Source organism: Odocoileus virginianus, chromosome 21 (genome assembly GCF_023699985.2).
Source record: "Odocoileus virginianus isolate 20LAN1187 ecotype Illinois chromosome 21, Ovbor_1.2, whole genome shotgun sequence".
Taxonomy (NCBI): domain Eukaryota; kingdom Metazoa; phylum Chordata; class Mammalia; order Artiodactyla; family Cervidae; genus Odocoileus; species Odocoileus virginianus.
Genome location: NC_069694.1, coordinates 32,733,801 through 32,761,311, shown reverse-complemented (window position 1 = coordinate 32,761,311; position 27,511 = coordinate 32,733,801). Strand labels below are relative to the sequence as shown.

Genomic DNA, 27,511 nt, shown 5'->3' with positions numbered 1-27,511 from the left:
TATTTATTTTTAAATGTTTCAAAGCCAAATCTGACATACACAAATTTTCAGCTTTAACTACTCTTAAAATACAGCATGTTAAAGTTGATGGGAAGTATATTAGTGAGATTAAAATACCCCATTTTGATTTTTAAAAACTGTTTCTTTCAGTGCAGTTTCTATTGACTGGTTGTGCCAAGCAATCTTACTCTGAAAGGCAGGTATCAATTATAGAAGTAATTAGCTCATGTTGGGATATTCACCTACAGAACTGACCCAACACAAAAATCTCCTAACTTTTGAGACTTTATTTTCTCAAACAAATCGAGCATTTGTATAATGTCATTATTTACATTACTATACTTAACAATGAATAAGGCTATGGCACATCCTTTACAATGTTCCCTAGAAACAACTGGTCATTCAAATGCACAAGGGTATGGAATGGGGACTAGTGTGGTACAGTCAGAACATAGATTCAGGAATGAGACAGATTTAAGGTCTGATCTTTAATAAATCACTTATTACATTTACAATTTGAGGAAAGTTATTTATCTTTTCAACTTAAGTTGCAAAATGGGCAATTAATAAGTAGTATGTATTTCAGGAGATGGTTATAAGCATTAAATGAGCCAATGCGTGTCAATCATCTAGCAAAAAGTTTGTCATCTTGTGAGTGCTCAATAAATGTTTTTTATTTGCATAATTTTACTAACTTATTGATTTCTTGGGCTGGAACATTATAATCATTTTCATTATTGCTTAAAATAGTAACATGATGGGATCACCAGTTTAAATTTTCCATGAGCTTCACTCTGCATCACTTATAACTTATGTCACACACAGAACTGGCTACGATACAAAGGTAGTAAGTTGAAAGGATATGGGGGTTCTGCACCAAAGAAATAACTAGGAAAATGACTTGAAGACTAAGATTTGATGAGAGAAGTTGGAAATATCATTTTCATAAATGGATTAAATAATTGACTCATGAATTTAATCTGGGGATTTTCAATTTATATACCATAAGCAATTGAAAAAAATACCCTATTTCTTTTTAGATCATTAATTCTTGATTTTATATTTAGTATTGTGCTATAATAATTTTGTACCTACTAATGGAATTAATCTACATATTTTTTAAAGGCAAGAAGAACTCATATTTTTTCTCTTAAAGAATTAAATCTCCAATGAATTCCTTGACAAAGCTAATTATTCTAATCTTCAAACTGTCAGTTTTGTTGAGAAATAAGTGTTTTTTAACTGTAGAAAAGTTCAAACTACTTTGTTTTTGGATTAATAAAACATTTTCAGAAAACATTTTCTTAAAACCAGATATAGAGCATTATGAGACTCAAGTTGAACTGTGGCACTGACCAGACCTTATGGCGTGAAATCACATCGAGTAAAACTGGCCAAGTAAATCAAAGGCCTTTGGATTCTCGGGGCTCACAGGAATGTCATTTGTGAAATGCAGCACTGACTCAGGTAGCTTTCAGGATTCAAAAGTGCACCATAGTTAATGAGAATTGACCACTAGTGCAGCTGGAAAAACAGCAGCAATAATATTCGTATTAGCCATCATGCAAGGAAGAGACAGAATGTGGTTTTACTTCTGGGTTACCACTCTCCCTCTTTCCCTCCCTCCCTGACTGTCTTTTATTTCTCAATTTCCTAGTGTCTACCTATCTACTCAGACACTGCATAATGGGATAGATTCAAGGCAGAGACTATGAGTGTCAACCTTCATATATATATATATAGATAGATAGATATATACACACACATACAAACATACATATTTTAGTATGACTCCTTTTTCCTTCTTTTTTATAATACTGCTGAGACATAGTCATCTTTTACAGAGGTTAAAAATCTGAATATGTCTTATTCTTCCAAGAAAATGTTTTAAGCAATGTTCAAATTATACCCAGAAGTTATTTTATAAAAAGTGCTCCACCAAAACTGTACTTTCAGGAATTTGACTATTTGTGATGTCTGCACATCAGAAAATTAAGCCTTTACTCAAACGGAAGTTGTAAATTTATTATCAGACACCACACACTTATTTAAATAGCTCTGGCCTCTTCTGTCACTTCCCATATTTTGCATCAAGTGGAATCTTTGTCTACTTACTGGATGGAGCTTTCAATGCGGGTGATGGTGAGGAAAGCGGCAAGATTTGCTGTGTAAGATGAGATGACAATCAAAGCAAACAGCCACCAAGCCCCCATCATCATTCGGGTGGCCAGAGTTGTGTACGGGACTTCTCCACCTGTGGAAGGAAGCAGAGAATAAAAGAACATCAACAAGTATTTATTGAGACTCTGAGGTCATACACAGTCAATAGCAAGTTAACTTGTAAGTAATGAGAATCTTTCTACATAACATCAGTGTAGATCTCTGTATTTTGCTTATGTTCACCACTTTTTTTATAGCTGTTTATTTACTTTTTAATTGGAAGATAATTGCTTTACAATGTTGCGTTGGTTTCTCTGCTGTACAATGAAGTGAATTAGCTATATGTAGACATATATCTCCTTCCTCCTGAACCTGCCTCCCGTCTCTCACTTCCATCCTGCCCTCCTAGGTCATCACAGAGCACCAAGCTGAGCTCCTTGCGACATACAGCGGATTTCCAATAGCTATCTCTTTTACACACAGCACTGTATATATATCAGTGCCACTACTGAACCACTTAGCCAGTTTACTTGTTTACATTCCAGGAGCTACCACTCTATCATCATGATGCTTTTTAAAAGTGAAAACGATATCATCATATTCTCCTGATCCAAATTTCCAGTGGATTCCTGTCACTCAAAAAAAAAAAAAAGTGAAAATCTGAAATCTCTATCAAAGTTTACCGGGTCCTACATGAACTAATCTCAGATCCACTTTCTGACTTACCTTTTCCCACTCTGTGAATGTCCTTCTAGTTTCTTGTAAGGGGCCACAATGATTTCTGTCCTAGGGCCTTTGTACTTGCAATTTTTATGCCTGGAATTCTCTGTTCTTTAACTTAAAAATGACTCTCCATTTAATTTATTTAAGTTTCTGCTAAGATGATAGTTCTTCACAAACACTTAATTGTCTTTCTATCTAAAATAATTCCCACAGCCCCATTCTTTCAGCCACCCTGTTTTTTTAAATCAAATATTTTCATATATTTTATATATTTTTATTTTCTCCTCTTGCTCATTATACATTCTAACATAACAGTTTCTGCCTCATATTATGTGGGTAAATAGTTGATAAATGAATGCATGTTTTATATGAAGTTAACAATCTTTCTAAGATAAATTAGTTTTCTAAGTGTAAAAATAATTAAAGAGATATAATACTACATTTGCCTAGATACATCAATATGTGAATTGCTTAACAAGATTTAATTAACTATCATATGAGGCAGATTTTTATGCCAACCACTAATTCTCACTGTGTAATATTAATACCTTTAAGCTTTCAGTGCAGTAAAAACATACCCTGTGGGTATGACCTGAGCTATTTTTCTGATGTAATATACTCAGAATAGGCTAACCTCTGATATCTGGAACATATTTTTTCAAAAGCAGTTATGATGCATTTTGGATACTTTCTTCTCCAAAGCAATGGAAATATTCACTTGGCTTTCAAAAGATGAAAGCAAAATAAAATGTTCATTTTTAAACCAAGTGGGAACTTCCTAGAAAAATGACTAATTGAAAAAATAATAATAAAATATGAGCAAGATGATTGCTAAAGACTGAAAGATGTTAATAAATGTAACAAATGTAGAACAATAAATTCATGACTGAAAAGGCTAATTGAAGGTTTGTGTCCATGAAGGCTTCACCCTTGATTTGAGTTGTTATCACACATAAGAAAGAATACTTGTTGAGCTTTCCTCATCTGTTGCATAAAGTCTGAAATTTGGAAATTCAAATTTCTTGGAGAGTCCACATAAAATGACATTTTATTTGATATCTGTACTTAGAAATCAAATACTAAAAGTACTGGTAATCTTGACTTCTGACACTTGTAATTAGGAAAAAATTCAAAATAATCCTCCTACTGATAGCAACTAGAAAAAAAAAAAAAAAGAAGATGAACAAATACTGCATTTGAGAGCTAAAAATCAGTAAAAAGTTAGAAGATGAAGATTCTGAAGAAGAACTTCAGAAATGTGACCTGGTATTTAGGCCTGTTTTCTTCTAAGGGATAAATGCCAATTTAACAAGAAGGTAAGAAACTGAGATGCTGAGCAATGCTCTTGAAAGTCTTCAAAATCAGGTGGCTATAAAAATTAAGGCCCAGGGCTTGCCAAATAGGGGTGGAACTAAGAAAAACAGAAAACCCTCATATGCTTGGAATTATGCCATGGGTTGGAGAAAAATCACAAGAGAAGTAAAAAGATATTTTGAAGTTGGTGATAATAAAAATACTCCAAACCAAAACTCCACATTTTGATACCTGACAGGATGTAGCTACATTTGTCTTTAAGGGAAATTCACAACTTCTATAAGAAAAGAAGTCTGAAAATCAATGATCTACTCATCAATTTTAAGAAGTTGAAAGAAAAGCAAGTTAAACCTAAGGACACAGAAGGAGGGACATAATAAATATAGGAGCAGAAATTAGTAAACTAGATGAAACTAGATAAACACAACAGAGAGGGATGATCCAATAGAAGTTTGGTTCTTTGGAAATATTTATAAAAAGCTGTAGATGCATGGCAGAAACCAACACAATGTTGTAAAGAAATTATCCTTCAATAAAAACAAATAAATATGAAAAAATAGCAAAAAACAAAGCTCTTGAGATTGATCAAGAAAATAAGTAAAGGCACAAAAATAGGAGTTGAAAAGGTATATTGTTACAAATGTTACAGATATTAGAAGGAAAAAGAGGAGGATCATATGCACAGTTCAATGCCAATTAATATGAAAACTGAGATGACATGGACAAATTTGTATAAAAATTGCTACCAAAAGAAATAGAACATTTCAGTGATCTTATAAGTACTAAAGACTTTGAATCCACAATTAAAACCTACTCATCAAAATACTCAAGACCAGTAGATTGTTTTCAGACCTTCTGGAAAAAATCTACCAAATGTTTTAGCAATAATTAAGTCTAATTTTACACACACTCTTTCTAAGATTAGAAAAAAGCAAGACACAAGTCCATATATTTTATAAAGAAGACACAACTTTGGTAAACAAAATCTGTAAAGAGTAAAGTAAAGAGAATGACAGGCTAATCTTTCATATAATTGTAGATAAAAAAGACACAAATTAGTAAACTGAAAATTGCAAAAATTAAATAGGCATGATGAGTTTATTAAATGAAAGCAAAAGTTGTTTGGCATCTAAAAGTAAATCATTAAAATTCACTACATTAGCACTATAAAGGAGAAAAACCCTATAATCATCTTGGTAGAAGTATAAAAAGCACAGATAAAATTTAACATCTAATCATAAAATTACTGAAAACCTAGAAATACTCCAGCAAACTGGAAATAAAAAAAACCTTTCTTAGTCTCACAAAGAGTATTTTCAGGAAGCCGACAGAAAATGTCATACTTACTAACAAAGAAAGCATTTTTTTTTTTTATTAGTTGGAGGCTAATTACTTCACAATATTGTAGTGGTTTTTGTCATACATTGACATGAATCAGCCATGGATTTACATGTATTCCCCATCCCGATCCCCCCTCCCACCTCCCTCTCCACCCGATCCCTCTGGGTCTTCCCAGTGCACCAGGCCCGAGCACTTGTCTCATGCATCCAACCTGGGCTGGTGATCTGTTTCACCCTAGATAATATACATGTTTAGATGCTGTTCTCTCGAAACATCCCACCCTCGCCTTCTCCCACAGAGTCCAAAAGTCTGTTCTATACATCTGTGTCTCTTTTTCTGTTTTGCATATAGGGTTATCGTTACCATCTTTCTAAATTCCATATATATGTGTTAGTATACTGTAATGGTCTTTATCTTTCTCTGCTTACTTCACTCTGTATAATGGGCTCCAGTTTCATCCATCTCATTAGAACTGATTCAAATGAATTCCAAAGAAAGCATTTTTAAAGACTATCTTAGAGGCTGTGAGTTGTTACCACTTCTATTCAACATTTAATTGTAGGCACTAGACAGCACAGTACAAGATGCCAAGAAAACAAAGAAAGGAAAAATACTAAAGAATTAGAGAGAATGAAATAATTAAGAGTTAGAGATGATGTGAGTATGTATGTAGAAAATCTAAGAGAATATGAAATGACCCACTAAAATTAATGTCAGCTATCAGTTTACTATGGTACAGAGTCAGCATTCAAGAATAATCAGACATGCATATACCAGTAACACTTAAGACATGAAATTTAAAAATATACACTATTTGCAATAATACTAAAAATATAAAATATCTAGAAATAAAGATGTGGAAGATCTCTATATGAAAATCTATAAAACTTTCTTGAGTGCAATAAAAGAAGATTAAATAAATGGATAGATACATCGAGTTTATTGATCAGACTCGGTATTATAAAGATATAAATTTTTCTCTCTCACACACACATACAGAGAACAATGAAATAATATTATATAGCAAGGAAAATGAAAAGATTTCACTTACAACACCATGAATGGATTTCACAAACTAAATATTGAGTAAAAGAACGCACACTGTATGATAATAGTTCAAAACTAGGCATCATGAATGGTAGTGCTGATAATCTCATGAGTGGTAAACTGTAGAATAATGGTTGAGATGGGGAAATCGGGGTTGTGTTACAGGTAACGTTCTGTCTTTTCCTAGGTGGCAGTTATACTGGGATTCCATTGCTGGTAATTCACTGAGCTGCACTTTTAAGTTTCGTGAACTTTCTGTACTTACATAGTATTTCATAATGAAAGAAAAAAACTAAATTAAAGAAGAGTAAAAAGAGAGAACGGTGAGTTTAATAAAAACTATTTTTTTCCTTTATTTTGTTTTTCTGTCCAAAATTTGAAAAAAGAAAATATTTTCATAGATTCTGAAGGCCAAAAGACAGGTAAAAAAACAAAAAAAAAATCTGCTAAATTAAAAAAAACAACCTTACATCGCTAAAGCATGGCAAGAATTAAGCTGGCCATTCCCGACACTTTAGGGTGTAAAAGGGTCTAACTCCAGAGTTGGGCATTTTGATTCTATAACCCCTTGGTGAGTTTGAGGTCTCCCTACAGTGTCACTCAACAGAAGTGCGTGTAGAATTCGTATTTTCCAAAGTGACCCTTCTGCAGTAAGAGAAATGTTCTTTACACAGATTTGCATTTTGATGTGACTGGTTTCCCACCTCAAAAAGTACATCAACCTTACCACTGTATATATTATCTTACTTATAAAGATTGTTAAAGAAGTAAAATAATGTTTTTCCCTCAGGCAAGATTATGGAACTTGATAATTTTGCCTGAGTAAGGCAAAAAAAATGTTGCTCTAAGTCTTTTTCTGTGGGAGGATACATGCATTTTTGTGTTTGCCTGAAAATACAGAAAAGTAATTGTTGAAGATTTTCCAATTTCATTGCATGGTAAATCAGCTTCTTGAAGGTTTAAAAACTCACAAAGTAAAAAAAAAAAAAGAAAACAAAAAACTTCTCGAGTGTTTACTATGTAATCTGGGACTGTGATTCTTTTTTTATCAAATATGATCAAGAAAAAAATAGAAAATTCATTATTATCTTTCCTTATAAACATTTTTTTTTCCAGAATTGGATCCTTATTGAAATTAGGTTACTAGCAAAATGGCTAAAAACCCTTATAACAAATAGAAATTTTCCAATATTAGGGATGACTGAATATGTTCAAATAAGCTAGTCAATTGGCGTGTCGGTAAGTATTAGAATATTTTATACATACAAAATCACAATTTAGAAAATATGAATAAAGATATATTGGCAATGAGCCACTGTCAAGGCAATGTTTTACATTTAAGGATTGGTGATGATACATATCTCCTAAATGCATAAGATATGTCAATCATATTTATGTATTAATCTGTTTCTTGAAGTTTATTCATAAATAGACTTAGAGTCTGACTGTGACTAGATTTGTAAATGCTTTAATATTTTTTCTTTTGGTGGAGGAAATGGAGGTAATAAGGAGTATGTGAGATACCCACAAGGTTCACAGTTAGTCACAGGTTACTATGTCCACTATCTGAAGGCAGTGCAGGCTTTGCAATGTATGGTTTGAGGTGGGAAAGAAGGACAGCAGAAAATTACAGTGTGTTATGGTAAGGAAATTATTCTATTTACAATTATCTTTCAGTATTTTTTTTTTTATTATGGCAAGCACAAAGCCTCAGCTTGGTGATAATAATTCTGTTTAAAATTCCAAATCTGTTTTCATAAAGCAAATGAAAATCTCAAAATCCCTTTGGCAGGCAACAGAGTCTAATTAGAATTTAATAGTATTTCATTTTTATTATTTGTATGATTATTTTCTACTTAATGCAAATGTACTCCTTTTATATTTATTTTAGTATAAATACTTTATTAACAATAACTCTGACCTCTTTACAATCTAATTTCAAGCAATCCATGCACCTATACCATCTTTTATCTTGTGAGTTTCCTCCCCTCATCAGTTGACATCTGCATTCCATCTAAGATCTACTCTACCCTGTTTTCACTATGAGACCCTAATCCTATTATATGTAGTTCCCTCTTGCCCAGCTTAAATCCAGTGATTTGTTAAGATCAACATTGCATTTTTCCTCCATTCCTTTGAAACCCTCTCTGCTCAGTTGCATCTTCCCTGCAAGAATATTGGAGGGGGTTGCCATTTCCTCCTACTCCAGAGGATCTTCCCAACCCAGGGATAAAACCTGTGCTTTCTGCACTGGCAGGCAGATTATTTTACCACTGCCCAACCTGGGAAATCCTTTCAGCAGAGCCCAAACACCAGTCAAATCCAACTCTTTCTTTGCTCTGTCTTGTACAACTCATTCTAAATTCATGTCTATAAACTCTGAGTCTTTAATGCAGCATCACAGTCATATTAAGCTCAGTTCAGTTGCTCAGTCATGCCCAACTCTTTGCGACCCCATGGACTGCAGCACTCCCTGTCCATTATCAACTCCCTGAGTTTACTCAAACTCATGTCCATTAAGTCGGTGATGACATAATCTCATCCTCTGTGGTCCCATTCTCCTCCTGCCTTCAATCTTTTCCAGCATCAGGGTCTTTTCAGATGAGTCAGTTCTTCCCATCAGGTGGCCAAAGTGCTGGAGCTTCAGCTTCAGCATCAGTCCTTCCAATGAATATTCAGGATTGATTTCCTTTAGGATTGACTGGTTGGGTCTCCTTGCAGTCCAAGGGACTCTCAAAAGTCTTCTCCAACACACAGTTCAAAAGCATCAGTTCTTCAGCACTTAGCTTTCTTTTATAGCCCTATCCTCATATCCATACATGACTACTGGAAAAACCATAGCTTTGACTGGATGGACCTTTGTCAGCAGAGTAATGTCTCTGCTTTTTAATATTCTGTCTAGGATGGTCATAAATTTCTTTCCAAGGTGCAAGCATCTTTTAATTTCATGGCTGCAGTTACCATCTGCAGTGATTTTGGAGCCCCCCAAAATAAAGTTTGTTACTGTTTCCATTGCTTCCCCATCTATTTGCCATGAAGTGATGGGACCAGATGCCATGATCTTAGTTTTCTGAATGTTAAGTTTTAAGCCAACGTTTTCACTTTCCTCCTTCACTTTCATCAAGAGGCTCTTGAGTTCTTCTTCCCTTTCTGCCATAAAGGTGGTGTCATCTGCATTTCTGAGGTTATTGATATTTCTCCCAGCAATCCTGATTCCAGCTTTAACTTCATCCAGTCCAGCATTTCTCATGATGTACTCTGCATATAAGTTAAATAAACAGGGTGACAATATTCAGCCTTGATGTACTCCTTTCCCAATTTGGAACCAGTCTGTGGTTCAATGTCCAGTTCTAACTGTTGCTTCCTGACCTGCATACAGATTTCTCAGGAAGCAGGTCAGGTGGTCTGGTATTCCCATCTCTTGAAGAGTTTTCTACAGTTTGTTGTGACCCACACAGTCAAAGGCTTTGGCATAGTCAATAAAGCAAAAGTAGATGTTTTTCTGGGACTCTCTTGCTTTTTCAATGATTGGACATATGTTGGCAATTTCATCTCTGGTTCCTCTGCCTTTTCTAAATCCAGCTTGAACATCTGGAAGTTCATGCTTCATGTACTGTTGAAGCCTGGCTTTGGAGAATTTTGAACATTACTTTGTGAACATGTAAGATGAGTGCAATTGTGTGGTAGTTTGAGCATTGTTTGGCATTGCCTTTCTTTGGGATTGGAATGAAAACTGACCTTTTCCAGTCCTGTGGCCACTGCTGAGTTTTCCAAATTTGCTGGCATATTGAGTGCAGCACTTTCACAGCATCATCTTTCAGGATTTGAAATAGCTCAACTGGAATTCCATCACATCCACTAGCTTTGTTCATAGTGATGCTTTCTAATGCCCACCTGACTTTACATTCCAGGATGTCTGGCTCTAGGTGAGTGATCACACCATTGTGATTATCTGGGTCGTGAAGATCTTTTTTGCACAGTTGTTCTGTGTATTTTGCCACCTGTTCTTAGTATCTTCTCCTTCCGTTAGGTCCATACAATTTCTGTCCTTTATTGTGCCCATCTTTTCATGAAATATTCCCTTGGTGTTTCTAATTTTTTCTCTTCTTCACTCTCTTTGACAAGAATTCCAGTTTCTCTCTCTTCTAATATCACAAATTCCATATTCCCATTCTCAGTCTCAGAAGATGATCATGAAATCTTTCTGGTTTATAAAATTAAAGCAATTTCAAGGAACTTCCAGAGAAAAGTACTTTAGGATAAAAAAAAGAGGGGAAATGTGCTTATATTTTCAGAATAAAGCAACTGGAAAATAAATAAAAACTATATATATGGCGATCAGGGGGTAGCAGAGTGAAAGAAACAAGAACTGAATTACAATCTCTGTGACTGATTTGTTATTTAATTTTAAATGTGGAGCTGTTATATGTTTCACACAATTAAAAAGAATATTAAATTTTAAAAAGAGCAAACAACGATAATGTAAACTGATAAAATTGAACTTGAAAGAATATCAAATTAGTGACATAATTGTAAAGACAAAAATGCAATGACTGCTTCCCATTACTGAAGACTACAGTCCTTTTGGACAGCCCTCTCAGATAACTCTCTCATCTAGTTTTAGTAACTATTCCCATTCTTTGCCCCTTTAAACATAAGAATGATAATAGCTCCCTCTGTAACTAGTGGGTACTGTACCAACCCTTGTTACTTTCTTAAAACTTCATCTATATCGCTGTAGAGAGTTCCTTTAGTAACCTTTCATCAATGTCCCAAACAGAATGTACCATCTATGTCCTATCTGGTATCGTGTGAGGTCCCATGAAACAAAAGTGCAAAAATGGGATTCCGGGATTGAATTGCTCATTTATCTATGTAGTGTATATTTGTGGGAAATGGAACACTGGCAACCCACAGCCTGTGGTTACATTATCATTTATTCAGTTAGTACCAGTGTTGGCATAGGATGGAGTACATATGGAATGCCAGGTCCTGGGAGACAAGTGACTGTGGCAATAACTGTGATTTTAAAAATTGTGGTTTCAGCAAACTGCTCTGAAGTCTTCAGATAATATAAATGTTAGAGGAGAAATTGAAGGCAATAAATATCCAATTCGGAAGTAATGTAAAATTTGAGAGGCTTGATGGCAGCTTTGAAGCACTCTCTTAAATCATATAGTCTCAGGGTAGATATGACTGAGGATAAGATTAAGGCTTGACTGTAGTGGTGTACTCAGTTGCTGAGTTGTGATTCAAATACTAATTGAATCTTCTGCCCAGTGTGGTCTCTCATGGTAAGGAAGGGCACTGATGAGAAATTTGAGCTTCTGAATCTCTCTGAAACTTCTTAGCACTGGAAGCAACCACCCCTTCTGAGGGAATCAGCCTTCTCTAGCATAAATGCCTCTTAGTGACCGGACCCAGGGAATCATAGTTCTCTCCTCACTGACATCACCCCTCATTGTCTCCAGGCTACAACTTAGATTCCAACATGACTAAGTCAGAGACATATAAAGCCTGCTAATAAAAGCTTTATACCACATAGGATAAATGTAAGTATTGATTACGGCAGATATATTGTCATGGATGGTAATGATCTGGAATTTGATATTTAATACATTGACTTGATACTTGGGGAGTGGTGGTAACAGTTTATTGGACTGGCTAATTGAAGGATGGACCAATAAAGAATGCATTTTGTAGATAATCTATACACAACATCTGTTATACTATAGAGATATAGGGAGGTGGAAATGTTAGAATGAATCTGTTCTGGACAACCTGTATACTTCCTTGGTTTTTAGTGAGAGGAAAACTCTCTACACAAAGACATTAAGAAATGCTGAGGATGGGGTGGAACACAAGCATTACTGAAGAGTTCTGGCTTGTCCTCTGTTGGCCTGAGATGACACTGGAACACTGCAATGAAACTGGATTTCTTGGAATCAGAATGAGTACAGGTTGATACATGCTAAGTGTAGAGTGTAGATATCTGTTCAGCTATCACGGACAAGGTGAAATGACCATAATCTGATAAGGTAAATAGAAAAAGGTAATTGATGTGTATTGACCTTCAGAGACCCATGCTGCTGCTGCTAAGTCGCTTCAGTCGTGTCCGACCCTGTGCGACCCCACAGACAGCAGCCCACCAGGCTCCCCCGTCCCTGGGATTCTCCAGGCAAGAACACTGGAGTGGGTTGCCATTTCCTTCTCCAATGCATGAAAATGAAAAGTGAAAGTGAAGTCGCTCAGTCGTGTCCGACTCGTTGCAACCCCATGGACTGCAGCCTACCAGGCTCTTCCGTCCATCAGATTGTCCAGGCAAGAGTACTGGAGTGGGTTGCCATTGCCTTCTCCTTCAGAAACCCATAGTGCTAGCTTATCCCAGGGTTCCAAAATGTGGAATAGGCAGTCAACTAAGGTACTTCTTGATATGTATGGACAAAACAATTCTAGATCTGAAAGCAGAAAACAGTCTAAATTGCTGACTGGGAATTTGGAGCCACTTAACCAGTTCTTAGAACTTATCTAGTTTACAGATCCAAAACCCCAATATTGAAGAGGATACCAGCTTAGCAATTTTTGATACTTATGGAAATTTTTCTCAAGTAATTTTTTAATGCTAATAGTCATGCCACACCCATATTTTTGTAATTTACTTATTATATTTTTACTGAACATTTTCCTAGTCAGATACACTATAGGTTACTTTAGTATCCTATTTTTGTAAAAGTAGGGATTTTATATCATCATATACCACATTGTAATAAACATCTTCTTTGAATGGAATCCATGAAGACAAGCTGTTTGGTGAAAAAATGATTTTTGTTATGTCTTATACAAATGTTAAAAATTTTCAAACACATTTTTATAGCAATATTTATTGAACAAATAATGATAGATAGTGTTCCTCTCTACCGTTAATGTCTTTCTGAAGTGTTGACATTTCAGTTGAATGACAAAATACTGTTCTGGACTGGCAGATAAATCCATTTGCAGCTAAACAAAAGTAGGCTAGAAGGCATGAGACCATGTAATCAAAATGTCAATTTTCCATATATAGGAAGACTTCTCTAACTTATTACTTACATTTTCACAGTAATTATAACACATGTAAAGCTGCTTATAAATAGTAGTTCCTTCTTTCCAACTCTTTAACATTATCTATACACGTCTGTTTTAAAGAGTTCTATAAAAATTGAATAATAGATTTTAACATATTTTATTTTTTCTTAATTAATAAATTGCTTTTATACAGACAAATGCCACCTATACATACTTACCCAAAATAAGAATGTTCTTCTGATCAAATAAAAAAATTTTCATTTCAACGTTAGAACTTCCAATAGGGATACTCTTTATAGTGTTTGAAACTTAAGGTTTATGGAACTCAATACTGCAGAATATTTCTGATGAACACATTAGAAAAGTGTTAAATTAAAAATTAATTATAATCAAATTAAATGATTGCTTGTTTTACCACATAAACCTTATATCCTGATTTTAAATTAAGTTCAAAATACTGATTGCTGTGACTTACAGAACTAAATTGAATTACATTACACTTAAAAAGTAATACTTAGCATCTTTTTACTTTCATAGTGTTTTCACCATTCCAGCTCCCATAAAATTTTTACTATTTCTAATGAGCTAGGGAATAAAAAGCAGCCAACTAACTGAAAGCCAATTTCCTATTCAATACTACAAAATTAAAACATTTGAGATGTTAGTATTTCTATTAAAAGAGGATTTCAGGTTCTCAGTTTGTAAGGCAGACTACATTATAGTTTTATACAAGTTATAACTCAAGTAATAGTCAAGGAAATTGAGGTTAAGGGCTTCCCTGAAATATGAGCTCCCTCAAATGCAACATTAAGAACATGGATGAGTAATACATACAGTGTTTACCATGATTCCCCACCACAAACTGGTTTATTTTCCTATCTCCAAGGACAGTGGCAAGTGATGATATATAGAAACACTTGCTGCCATTTTTTTCTCTAGGTCTCATTTAATCAAGGCTTTTTCCCCCTGTCCTGCACCAGTTGCTTGGTACTCAATTATATTGGAAAAAACGATCACAGGATATATAAATTGTACTAAATTGTTCAATGATTCTGAAATGACACTGAAATTAGAAGTTCTTTTTCTAAAGGAGCTTCTATACATTTGAAATTGACCAGTTTAGTTGGAAGTTTTGGTAGTATATATGGGTGTTTGTGAGCTTTCCACTAACTCATAGATTTGCATTTTATGGTACTAATGGTTAATGAAAGCAGTTTTATCATAAACCACAATGGATCGGCAGACACACATCTTCCTTGAATTTCCTGCCATTTTTACATATGACAAAAAAATATGCTCACTTACCTCTTGTTCTTTTTCCTTTCTCAATATCTGCCATAAGGAACTTGTGAATCTTAATGATACAAATAAGACTTTGCATCTTCAGAACATTGCTATCAAAACTAAATTTCAACAACTATGGAGAAACAATCTCAAATCCTCATTGACTTTCAGAATTCCCAAAATGTGTATGCTTTTTATATTTTACAACACACACACACACTTTAAGAGGTGCTCTTAGAAATATCTTCAGCCTCTTTATTCATGCTTTTATTATCTGTTTCATTGTGATATTTTAGCAGTCATATTAAATATATATATATATACACACATATATATATACATAGGAGAAACCAAATAGAAACCTCATTTTTTCTCTCCTGGTTTGTTTTTAGATATGCTAGTATGTTTTGTTTATAAGACTCAAGAGCGTAAGTCCAAGATTTTGATAAAAGATTTAAGTGTACATATAGTACATGAAATTTTTTAATCTGATATTACAAAAGTAAAGTGAGAATTTTAGTAATTCAATATAAAAAAGGGTGAAAGATATCCAGATAAAGCCTTCAAAATCTTCAGAAAGCTTTTAGGTAATCTGGCTCAGGGATGAACTAATAATTTTAATATCAATTTATATATCACCTCTTAGTTTTTCTCATATCTACCATATTTGGCTTCATGTACTTCTAGTTTATTTTTGTTTACCAAATTATTTGATTGATACTTTGATGCTTTTTTCCTATTTTTAATATATCAATATGTATCAATTGCCTATCTGCTCAGCAAAAGGGAAAAACAATCCCCCCCCAAAAAAACCAGGAACATAGGGCATGCTTTGAACAAGGAATATATCATAATTCTTTGAATAATTCATTTTAAAGTATACACCAAACACCATTTTCTGAAGGTCTCAAAAATGATTACTTTTGTTTTTATACTATTTTTTGTGTCACCTACTGATTTCAGTACAGTCTTCATAATGAAATGAGGACTGGGACAGGAGCTTAGGAAACCTTGTCTGGATAACAAGTCATTTGTCAAAGAGCATGAAGTCAGATGGCAGTTGAGTCAGGCCTGCCACTCTGCAGTGATGTATTAGCTTTTAATGTTTTAAAATAATTATAGCAGGGCCCAAGCCACTATATAAAACCACTATATAAATTCTAGGGCCATTATCAACCCCATTTTCAGGGATTCAATCAATCAGTGGTTCTGAGGAAAACTGCACCCATTTTACTAATCCCACAAGCATTTAAGTTCAAAAGGTAAGCACCAGTTGTCAACAGAAATCAAAAGTAAAATGAATCTCCAAGCGAAGCTTTTAATTACGTCTGGAATTTCTGAGATTGGGTCTTAAACTAGGCCTTATGCATATGTGTGTCATTATTTCCACAAGGTTAGAAAAGACTAATGCATATTCAATCAGTTTTAATGATAGTAAGAGAGTCAGGTCTAAGTCTAAAATACATCTTAAAGCTCTAAAATGCCATTTATGCCCATAAACCTGTTAATCACCATTGGAGATTATTTTAAAATCATAACTCATTTATTGACTATACAGTAAGATTTACAGCTTGATAGAGAAGGAATTCAGTCTTTCAAAAACAATAGTGGCCTTCTCAATTCTGAATTTCTTTATCTGGTTTTCCAGAATTCTTAGGCTTAAATTATTAGGAGGACATTTTAAGGAGCAGAAAAAAATAAAATTTTCTCCTTGTTTTATTATTTTGATATGAGATTTTGGTCTGCTGGTGTTACAGAAAATTTATTGCGATAAAATATAGACATTTATTCAGTATATGGGCTCTATATATTCAGATAGATTTCAATATGTAACATAGATCTGTAACTGAAGAACATAAAATAATTCATATCACAGTAATTTCTTCAACACTGTTGACTGAATAAGCAAATGTGTATAAAGAACAGTTCATGTATTTCTGTGTTTATGAATGTGAATACATAAGCTGAATGCATTTCAGAATTCCACATTACTTAAAGAATATCTCCTCCTTTTCCTCCTCCTCTTTTTTAAAATGAGCTATTCAGGTGTTTTCTAGATTCTTTAGGAAGTTCTAAAGGCATTTTCAATCTAGAATCCCTATAGTCACTGAGTAAGGGACTTGGATTGAAATGAACAATGGAAAAAATCAGGAAATATGTTCAAATTCCTTGACTTAAGCAGTAAAACAAAACCATGGATGTAACAAAGTAGGAAGGGAGGTCAGGAAGTAAAGGGTTCAGGGTGAAACTGCAAACCAAAACAAACAAAAATCCTATTAAACCAAGACAAAAGCAGGAAGTAAGAGATTATAAAACAAAGGTCAGGAAACAAAATAACAAAAGCCTCTATTTGTTGACTGTTTACTAAAGCAATAGGCATTGTGTTAAGGGTTTTAAGCATTTTCTTATTTAAAATCACTACAGTCTTATGAAATGATTAGGAAAGCAAGACTGGGTTTTATCAGCCAAGGTCAAGATCACAGAGGAGTAAGGATAGATGACTCATGCTCACAGGTTCTCACAGACAAGGGAAAAGACCAGTCAGAGAGTGACACATGTCAGATAATCTAGGAAGCTGGATTCTAAGAATCATGGCATCTCTTCCTCTAAGTGTGTTTCTTATGTCAAAGCTTCTGATTTATTACTGCTAGTTCATTTTCTCCCTCTGTTCTCCTCAGTAATAAGAATGAACAGGTTCATTATGGGCAGACAAGGTTAAAAAAAATTAGGACAGATTCAAACAAAATTAAATAAAGAGTAAGAAGAGTTTAAATATCTATAAGCATTAGGAAAAATCCTCCTTATGTCTTGGAAATAACTTACTAAGACCATGATACTTTTTTAGATGACAGTAGGAAGGAATCAACTTAAAACATGACCAATATAATTAATAGAAGACTTTGGAAGATGTAACATAGCAGGAAGGTGATACTGCAAAGACAAGAGTCTAATGATGAATAAACTATAGAGAAAACAGGTAGATGGAGAGCTCTTTCCACAGACTTGTTCTAGGAGGCGGGCTCTGATTCCATGTAATGAATTCCATTGTTTGGATGACTCAGCAAGTGAAAGTGTGAAAGTGTTGGTTGTTCAGTTGTATCCGACTCTTTGCGACCCATGAACTGTAGCCCACCAGGCTCCTCTGTACATGGAATTCTCCAGACAGGAATACTAGAGTGGGTTGCAATTCTCTTCTCTAGAGGATCTTCCTGCCCCAATAATCGAACCCTGGTCTCCTGTAGTGCAGACAGCTTCTTTACCATCTGAGCCACTATGGTGATGTATAAACTTTTTATTGTATCAGTAAAAAATTATAAGCCCCAATTATTAAAGTTATATCTATTATTTTTCTTTGTAAATTGCTTTCACAAATAAACTTTGTAACTAACCTTAGACACAGTAGGTTATACGCAGGTGAATAAAACTTTAATGTATAAGTCTTATGTGCAAACAAAATGATGAATTACTTTTTTGTTTCCCCTTTCCCTGGAGACATTCATTTACCTTGGTTCTCTGCATAGGTTTATTGAAAATGGAAAAATATATATATATTTTTGCTTCTTCCAAGATTTACAAACTTAGAAATTTCTTCTATGCACACATGGCAATATATGAGAGATCCCTGACATTGCTTAATAACTCAGGTTGAAAACAGATATGAAAACCAATATGATTTATTTGAAAATAGATATGCTGGGAGATTTTCATGTGATGATATTATCTGAGGAATTGTTATTAATTATAGTCATATGACTAAGTTCTCGTGCAGTTTTCTGCAACTTTCTATTTTTACTTCTTTCATCATGTTGCTCATGATACAAGCTTAGATTCTAATTCTAATAGGGAAGGAACTTTTCAGCAGTCAGATACTTTATAAAATATTGGTCACTTATAGACAAGTCATGAATTCCAAATAAATAAAACTAATCACTGACCAGTCATTTTGTGGTTTAATACACCACTTCACAACATGTTTAAGAGTTCTCGTCTGCCTAATAATCTTTGATGACTCTGGGAGTAATAACTTGAATGTTATTTGATTTTTTTTCCTTACAAATGAAATTTTAAAAATTACAATGACTATATGGTTCATTATAATTATTAGGTAAATTCTGATTGCCTACTTTTTCTTTTGTCCTCTCTTCTCTTTATGGAGCTGTCAAATCCCCCTCTTCTCTCTGCCCTGCCCTGGTCATTATCACTTTGAACAACACAGTCCTCCTGTATAGTTAGGTATGTAAAAGTTTTGCCGTATTTTAAAGTATTCTAAAAGCCTCACTATTTTTATATAGTATAAATTTGTACCTTTATAAACACCAGTAATACACACTTAAATATCTGAGCTAACTTTCAATCTGGTTTTCACCACACCTTTGTTCAAATAATTTAGTCAGCGTTTTACCCAAATCATTTAGTCAGTGTTGTAGTGTTGCCATACTTTCCATCCAAGCAATTTCCTCTTCTGAATATGCTAAAAGTGTCCCCAACTAATCTAGTAAAACACAGAATGTAAAGCTATAATTATGCTATTAAGTTACTATTATTTTTCTAAATAAATCCTTTAAAATTCCATAGAAATTTATGTAATTCTAATAGTTAAAATATGTAAATATGTAGCATGGTATGATGTTTGGCTGAAAATATCAGAAGTCTTCAAAGTGTACATGTGCACATCCTTTAACTCAGAAGCTGCCTTCCTAAAATAAATTCTTAAGAAAGTAACCAAGGATGTGTACAGACTGAACCACTAGAATGAGCTTTCACTATTTTATAAATATAATAAAGAATTTGGTGAGAAAATTATATACATGTACCTCTGAGTCCAAGCTGAGCTGTTTAAAATCCTAAAAGATGATGCTGTTAAAGTGTTGCACTCAATATGCCAACAAATTTGGAAAACTCAACAGTGGCCACAGGATTAGAAAAGGTCAATTTTCTTTCCAATCCCAAAGAAGGACTATGCCAAAGAATGTTCAAACTACTGTATAATTGTGTTCATTTCACATGCTAGCAAAGTAATGCTCAAATTTTTCAAGCTAGGTTTCAATAGTACGTGAACTGAAAACTTGCAGATATACAAGCTGGGTTTAGAAAAGGCAGAGGAACCAGAGATCAAATTGCCAATATCCAGTGGATCATAGAAAGCAGAAGAATTCCAGAAAAACGTCTACTTCTGCTTCATTGACTATGCTAAATAAAGCCTTTGACTATGTGGATCACAAGAAATTATGGAAAATTCTTTAAGAGATGGGACTACTTTATCTGTCTGCTGAGAAACCTGTACACAGATCAAGAAGCAACAGTTAGAACTAGACGTAGAACAACAGACTGGTTCAAAATTGGGAAAGGAGTACTTTAAGGCTGTATTTCATCACCCTGCTTACTTAACTGAAATGCCAGGTTGTATGACTCACAGGCTGGAATAAAGACTGCCAGGAGAAATATCAATAACCTCAGATATTTAGATTATACCACTCTAATGGCAGAAAATGAAGTGGAACTAAAGTGGCTCTTGATGAAAGTGAAAGAGGAGAGTAAAAACCTGGCTTTTTACTCTCAAAAAACTAAATGTACAAAAAACTAAGATCGTGGCATCCAGTCTTATTACATCATGGCAAATAGATGGGGGAAAACGTGGAACAGTGACAGGTTTTATTTTCTTGGGCTCCAAAATCACTGTGGATGGTGACTGCAGCCATGGAATTAAAAGATATTTGCTCCTTGGAAAGAAAACCATGACAAACCTAGACAGCACATGAAAAAGCAGAGACATCATTCTGTCGACTACAACAACAAAGGTCTGTTATAGTCAAAGCTATGGTTTTTCCAGTAATCATGTATGAATGTGAGAGTTGGACCTTACAGAAGGCTGAGCACCAAATAACTGATGCTTTCAAATTGTGGTGCTGGAGAAGACTCTTGAGAGTCCCTTGGATTGCAAGGAGATCCAACCAGTCAATCCTAAAAGAAATCAACTCTGAATATTCATTGGAAAGCCTGATGCTGAAGCTGAAGCTCCAATACTTTGGCCACCTGATGTGAACAGCCACCTCACTGGAAAGGACCCTGATGCTAGGAAAGATTGAGGGCCAGAAGAGAAGGGGGCAACAAAGGATGAGATGGTTGGATAGCATCATCAACACAGTGGACATGAGTTTGAGCAAACTTCAGGAGATAGTGAAGGACTGGGAAGACAGGGAACTCCACTCCATGGGGTTGCAAAGAGTTGGACACAATTTAGCAACTGTCCAACAACAACCCCCACTTATAGTACAGATTGTTATATAGACTATAAAGACTTACATAGCAAATAATGCTGCAGAAGAGTACCTAAATAAATAAATAGGTGTTCAGGATGCACTGTTTAATTTTGAACACATTATAAATAGTAGGAAACCACTATTATATCCATATACTAATATATTTTCTGTATACTAACACCCACTTAAGTGTTAAGTGCTACCATGTGTAGCACTTTTAATCACTCTCTAGAAATGTGGCATATTTCTAATCACTCTCTCTTTTCCAATCTTACTTCCATTTTGTTGTTGTAGTGATTAATGTTTTTCAGGCTATACCACTTCAGTTAAGTCTACTTCAAGAGTCTCATGATTTCAAAGCCATCCTTTATACTGTCTCTGAATAGCAGAAATCACTAGGCCATTTGGATGAGAAGCTGTTCTTGTTGCTTTAAATAAAGAACCCATCTATATTGAGCTGTATCTCATACTTTTATATTTATAAGCACAAAGTCTAATCTAACACAACTCTCTTGTGATTAACAGTTATACTCTGCTAGATCATTTGCTGATAAAACTTTCAAGAGCATGAATAAAATATTAAATTTATAAGAAAGGACAATGCTTAAATTGATTAATAAGAAGTACTTCTTAAATTTGAAAGAAGTATGACCCTAAGAATTGTGGCAAGCTTAAATTTACACATTTTCTGTGTTAAATGAAGGTTTTCCAGTTAAAGCATCTTTGTAGAAAATAATATGTCAAATTGAAGATCAAATGTGCTAGATCAAAGCACTTAAATATCAGCCTAGGAGGATCCCTATAAGCTTCATCTGAGTCTTCAAACCTCTCAGACTTGCTATAGGATTCTTACCAGCACTTTGTGTTTTTGGCAACTTAATCAACAGTGAATTTAAAATAGGAAAAACAAACTAGAGAATTAAAGACTACAACACTTTGGAAATGTTTAACTTATGAAGAGACAGTTTAAAAGTTGGAGGTAGTGTTGTTTTTTTTTTCTCATAAATTATTTGTAAGAAACCTCTGTGCCCTTCAGAGAGATTATCAAAAAATCACCTGCACAGAAGTCAGAGAAAGGAGACAAGAAGTTTTAATAATGTTTAAGTCTCTTTTCCTATAAAGTCTGTTTCATTTTATTTTGATAGTGACAGACATTGTGATTCAAAAATTAAATCTATATTTTAAAAAGGGGGAATTTTCCACTGGGGCTTTTCTCATTCTTTACTTCCTATGAATTCTCTTATTTCAAGTATTTTTAATTATAGCATTGCTAAAAAGCTTGTAAAATAAATTGGAGACAGAAAATGCACATCTCATAACCACTGTGTTTGTTGGCTTGTTTTTATATCATTCAAAAAAATCAAGTTACATTTTAAAATGTCATAAATGAAATGAAAATATAAAAATCTGCAATTTAAAATTAAAATGAATTTTTTAGGACTATTAGCTACTACTTGAAAGCAAAGAAAAAAATAATCTACATAAAGCTTGTAGATTATTGCTTTGGAAAATCATATACCTTTGGCTATTTTCTGCCACCTGTGCATAATACAATATTTGTTTGCAATGTCATTATTGCTATGAAGTTTATTAAACTATAATTACATACCAGGAGGAGGTATTCTTCTAAAGGGTACTAGGTACATATATGTATATATATACATATACAAAGAGTATTATATAAAGGATATTAGGTACATATATGTACCTAATATGTATGTAATATGTTAGTTTGTAAACTCATAACACTTCATGATGTTATTTACTTGATATATGAAATTACTTACACCTTTTATATGGTGCTTATGTCATTATTTAATTTTCCTCAGTTTATAAGCTACCTAAATTCAATGACAGTCTCAGATAGTAACAGATTTGAGGTTAAAATTGCATTGCAGTCAAGTCTTGGAGTGAAACAAATTAGTATAGCCAGCTTACAAACTTGACCTCTGGAATTATTGCTCATTTTCTAAGCTTTCCTGGGTGTAAATACATGTTAAATTGCCTGTTTGTTCCAAGAATGACTTTTTCTTGGCCAAACTACTCCTTTTTAGTTCATGAGTTAAATCTGTATTCTATGTAATTTAGCAGCACATAAGTTATTCATTCCAACTTAAAAGTGTCCATCCTGGACTCTGTATGTGGTCAGCTTCATTAGCTTACATTATTATAAAAAATATTTGTGCTACTAAAGCAAATTTTAATGTTTATTCTTTTTAATGAATTATTCAGGTCATCAAATATAATTTCTAACTTGCTTAACCTGATTTAAGTCAGCATTTGTAAAATGTCAATTGGGTCAATACTAGCTCAGAAGAAAAAAATTAAAAATCAATGAACATTAGGGTGAACATTTTAATTTTTACTCTTTAACCTAAACCATTTTCTGTACTTTGAGGATTGAATGCATATTAAAGACTTACTTTAAAATATTTAGTTTTTCAAAATTGTCACTAATCTATACAACTATTTACATCAGCAATAAAGGGACCAGTTGCACTATTTTCTGGTGTCAACAGAAGATTTGAGCTTATTTTTCCTATGGCTTGAAGATTAAGTATAGCCTCAATGGATGAACTGCACATCATTTTCAAACGAAGGTTTTCTGGAGGATAATGCTGAGTGTACAGATTCCTACTGTGACTGAAATTAGTGTCTATTTAATCTTAGACTCCAGATGGCCTTTTGTGACCAAGTGACTGTGGATTTAAAAATCATGAAAATTTCAAGTCAAAGAACTGGCCTTGACAAGGAAAACTAGGAGTAGAATCTTACTGATTTTTTTCTTCCTGTGAAAGAAGCCAGTGAATCTGATGCTATTAAGGATATTGGTAGATTTCAAGATCTTTCTGGGTAAAGAGAAGTATACATACATTTCAAATGAAGAAAATAAGAAAGATCTTCAATTCCTTTACAATGACAAATATTCTATAGAGAACCTTATCTCTGGTGATTTAGGAACAGAGGTCTTATTTAATCCTACTCTGAAATACATTGTATCACTAGTAGCTTGGTTTGATATAGGAAAAAAAAAATTGTGCCCACAAAGGTTATTTAGAAGAAAATGGTCTTCTTCAGGAGTTACTAACACAAGTAAAGCTAGAAATGTGCCTCTTGTGCCTTTTAATTAACTGTTAATATGTTATCTGAAATGAATATCCATGTTTGCTTGATCTGCAGAGTAGAAAACAGTATGGCTGGGTCTTGGAGTTAATAGTTTTTAAACGTACAATGGATCAGATATATTTTGTAACCAACATATATCTATCTAAATAGATAAACATCCTATACCTATAAAATGTTATCATGACTCACTTAGATACAAATCTACAATTTTTTTGAAAGAATAGCAAAATCCCCAAACATGGATTTGAACACAGAACAGATACTGAATAGCTTTCCAATTAGCACAGTCTGAAACAACCAATCCTATGCACCAGTGATCTCCAGCACTCTCAAAGTAGAAGCACAAGTGAACAGAGCCTGATGTCTTCAGAATTAACCGCCCTCTCTGACCTTGCCTCCTTTTAAGCTACTCTTCTGACATCTTGAAGCAGGCCCTTAGCATTTGGAAACCTGTATGCAGGTCAGGAAGCAACAGTTAGAACTGGACATGGAACAACAGACTGGTTCCAAATAGGGAAAGGAGTACGTCAAGGCTGCATATTGTCACCCTGCTTATTTAACTTATATGCAGAGTACACCATGAGAAACGCTGGGCTGGAAGAAGCACAAGCTGGAATCAAGATTGCTGGGAGAAATATCAATAACCTCAGATATGCAGATGACACCACCCTTATGACAGAGAGTGAAGAGGAACTAAGAAGCCTCTTGAGGAAAGTGACAGGGGAGAGTGAAAAAGTTGGATTAAAGTTTAACATTCAGAAAACAAAGATCATGGCATCTGGTCCCATCACCTCATGGGAAATAGATGGGGAGACAGTGGAAACAGTGTCAGACTTTATTTTTCTGGGCTCCAAAATCACTGCAGATGGTGATTGCAGCCATGAAATTAAAAGACGCTTACTCCTTGGAAGGAAAGTTATGACCAACCTAGATAGCTTATTAAAAAGCAGAGACATTACTTTGCCAACAAAGGTCCGTCTGGTCAGGGCTATGGTTTTTCCAGTGATCATGCATGGATGTGAGAGTTGGACTGTGAAGAAAGCTGAGTGCCGAAAAATTGATGCTTTTGAACTGTGGTGTTGGAGAAGACTCTTGAGAGTCCCTTGGACTGCAGGGAGATCAGTCCTGGGTGTTCATTGGAAGGGCTAATGCTGAAGCTGAAACTCCAATACTTTGGCCACCTCATGCGACAAGTTGACTCGTTGGAAAAGACCGTGATGCTGGGAGGCATTGGGGGCAGGAAGAGAAGGGGACGACAGAGGATGAGATGGCTGGATGGCATCACCGACTTGATGGGCATGAGTTTGAGTAAACTCCGGGAGTTGGTGATGGACAGGGAGGCCTGGCGTGCTGCGATTCATGGGGTGACAAAGAGTCAGACACGACTGAGCGACTGAACTGATATCTGCACTCTTTCCCCAGATACTGATATAGCACAGTCCTTCTCATCTTCCAGGTCACTGCTCCAATATCAAATTATCAAAGAGGCTTACTTCAATGAGCCCATTGACAATTACAACCTCTCCACACATACTTCAATTTCCTCTCAGTCTAAGGTTCTTTATCATATTTGAGTTCTGATATACTATGTAATTTATTTATTTATTTATCATGCCTACTGTTTGTTATCTGTCTCCCTTCAGTAGAATATAAGTTCCATGAAGGCCTGAATCTCTTTGTCAGAACGTAGTCAGGGAGTTTGAATGGTTCATGTTATATTGTAGACATTCAATAAATGTTGAATCAACAAATGATTTGAAATTTGGGCCACAAATACTTAGTTTTAGAGTACATAAAATATGTTTCATCTGAAAAATAATATTTCTCTCAACATGTAAAAATTACTCAGTTGACTAAACAGGTATATATCACAGGGGACTTCAGACATATGTAATCTGACTCATATATTTAATAAGATGTCTAATGAAAAGATGTATTTTCTAATAAAAATGATGTACTGATAATATAATTCTAAATAAAACTTTGGGTTGTTGTTTCCTCAGCAGAATAAACTTGTTTTCTGGAAAAGTAACAAAGATGTTACCCTTATTGTAAAATCTGTTATGATAATAAATGCATGACAAATTTAACACCTCCTTTGTTCAAGACAGCGTTGAATAAAGGAAGTTTATTCCCAATGTAAAATTCGTAGCCAGTAGTGTAGTTAATTAAGAGAAAATGTCAATAGAACTTAACATTGTCACAAGATAATGGTTCCTGCTGCTAGATATATGTCAAGAGACAGATAAATAAGATAGAGTGATTTATTAAGCAGTGCCACACTCCAGGCGATGCATTTCTGGAAGATTATAGTACTCCTTGGGTGGTGATGTAAGACAGAGGACTGAAAACTAAGTGGCCTCAACTCTGTGAATAGCACAACAGTACAGAAACGTGGTGCTTAGAGACAGTCCCTGCTGATACAGAAAAGTTACTTTTATATTTAGAAAAAACAAAGAGACCATCATGATATGATAAGGGGTATAAGTTAAAACAGAATGTCATCAACAATCTCTAAGGAATTTGCAGATAACTTAATCATCTGGAGAAGTCATACTGTATATTTGAATAATTAAAAGCTGAAAAAATTAGGATCACACCTATTTAAAATACAGACTTCTCAAAAATTCTATTTCAGGCCATAAATTGTTATTGATTTAGGAACTTAGTCATTTTGTTAACCAAAAACATCCAAAGGTCTTTTATTCCTTTTAAAGAAAGTTAATAATATAATTCATTTTTAGATTGTTAATATTGATTAAATAGTATTAGAAATGATTTTAGCTTATAATCAACATTTTGAATATTGGTATGGCACATGCTTTGCTTCAAATTTAAATTTTAAATTTGAAGTAAATTAAATTAAAGTAAATTAAATGAAGTAAAGTAAATTAATACTTTCATGTGATTTGACTTTCTCAGATCAAAGTCACAAGTTTCACTAGTTACTAGGAAATTCTTTTCATCTTAAAATTAACCTTATATCTGGGAATATACACTGAGATGCTGTAACAATATAAATAATAAGAAAAAAATAACTATATTATTGCATTTCAAAGTATTTATAAGTATTACACATATGTTAACATGTTAACGATGGAAACCATAGTTAAATGGATAGCAGTTTCTGAAGATTGCTTAGTTTGGAAAAAATAGCCTTCTGTTTCATGTTTAGGCTTATTTATTCACTA

The 27,511-nt window shown here is 34.1% G+C and overlaps 1 protein-coding gene across 3 annotated transcripts in view; it reads right to left on the bottom strand.

Moving 5' to 3' along the window:
* Positions 1–27,511, bottom strand: part of GRID2 (glutamate ionotropic receptor delta type subunit 2) — a 1,526,424-nt gene that overhangs the window by 310,947 nt on the left and 1,187,966 nt on the right. For all 3 annotated transcript variants that reach the window (XM_070452150.1, XM_070452151.1, XM_070452149.1), the window contains exon 12: positions 2,116–2,254. In XM_070452150.1, the coding sequence (XP_070308251.1) occupies positions 2,116–2,254 (139 nt within the window). The remainder of the gene's footprint in view (positions 1–2,115; positions 2,255–27,511) is intronic.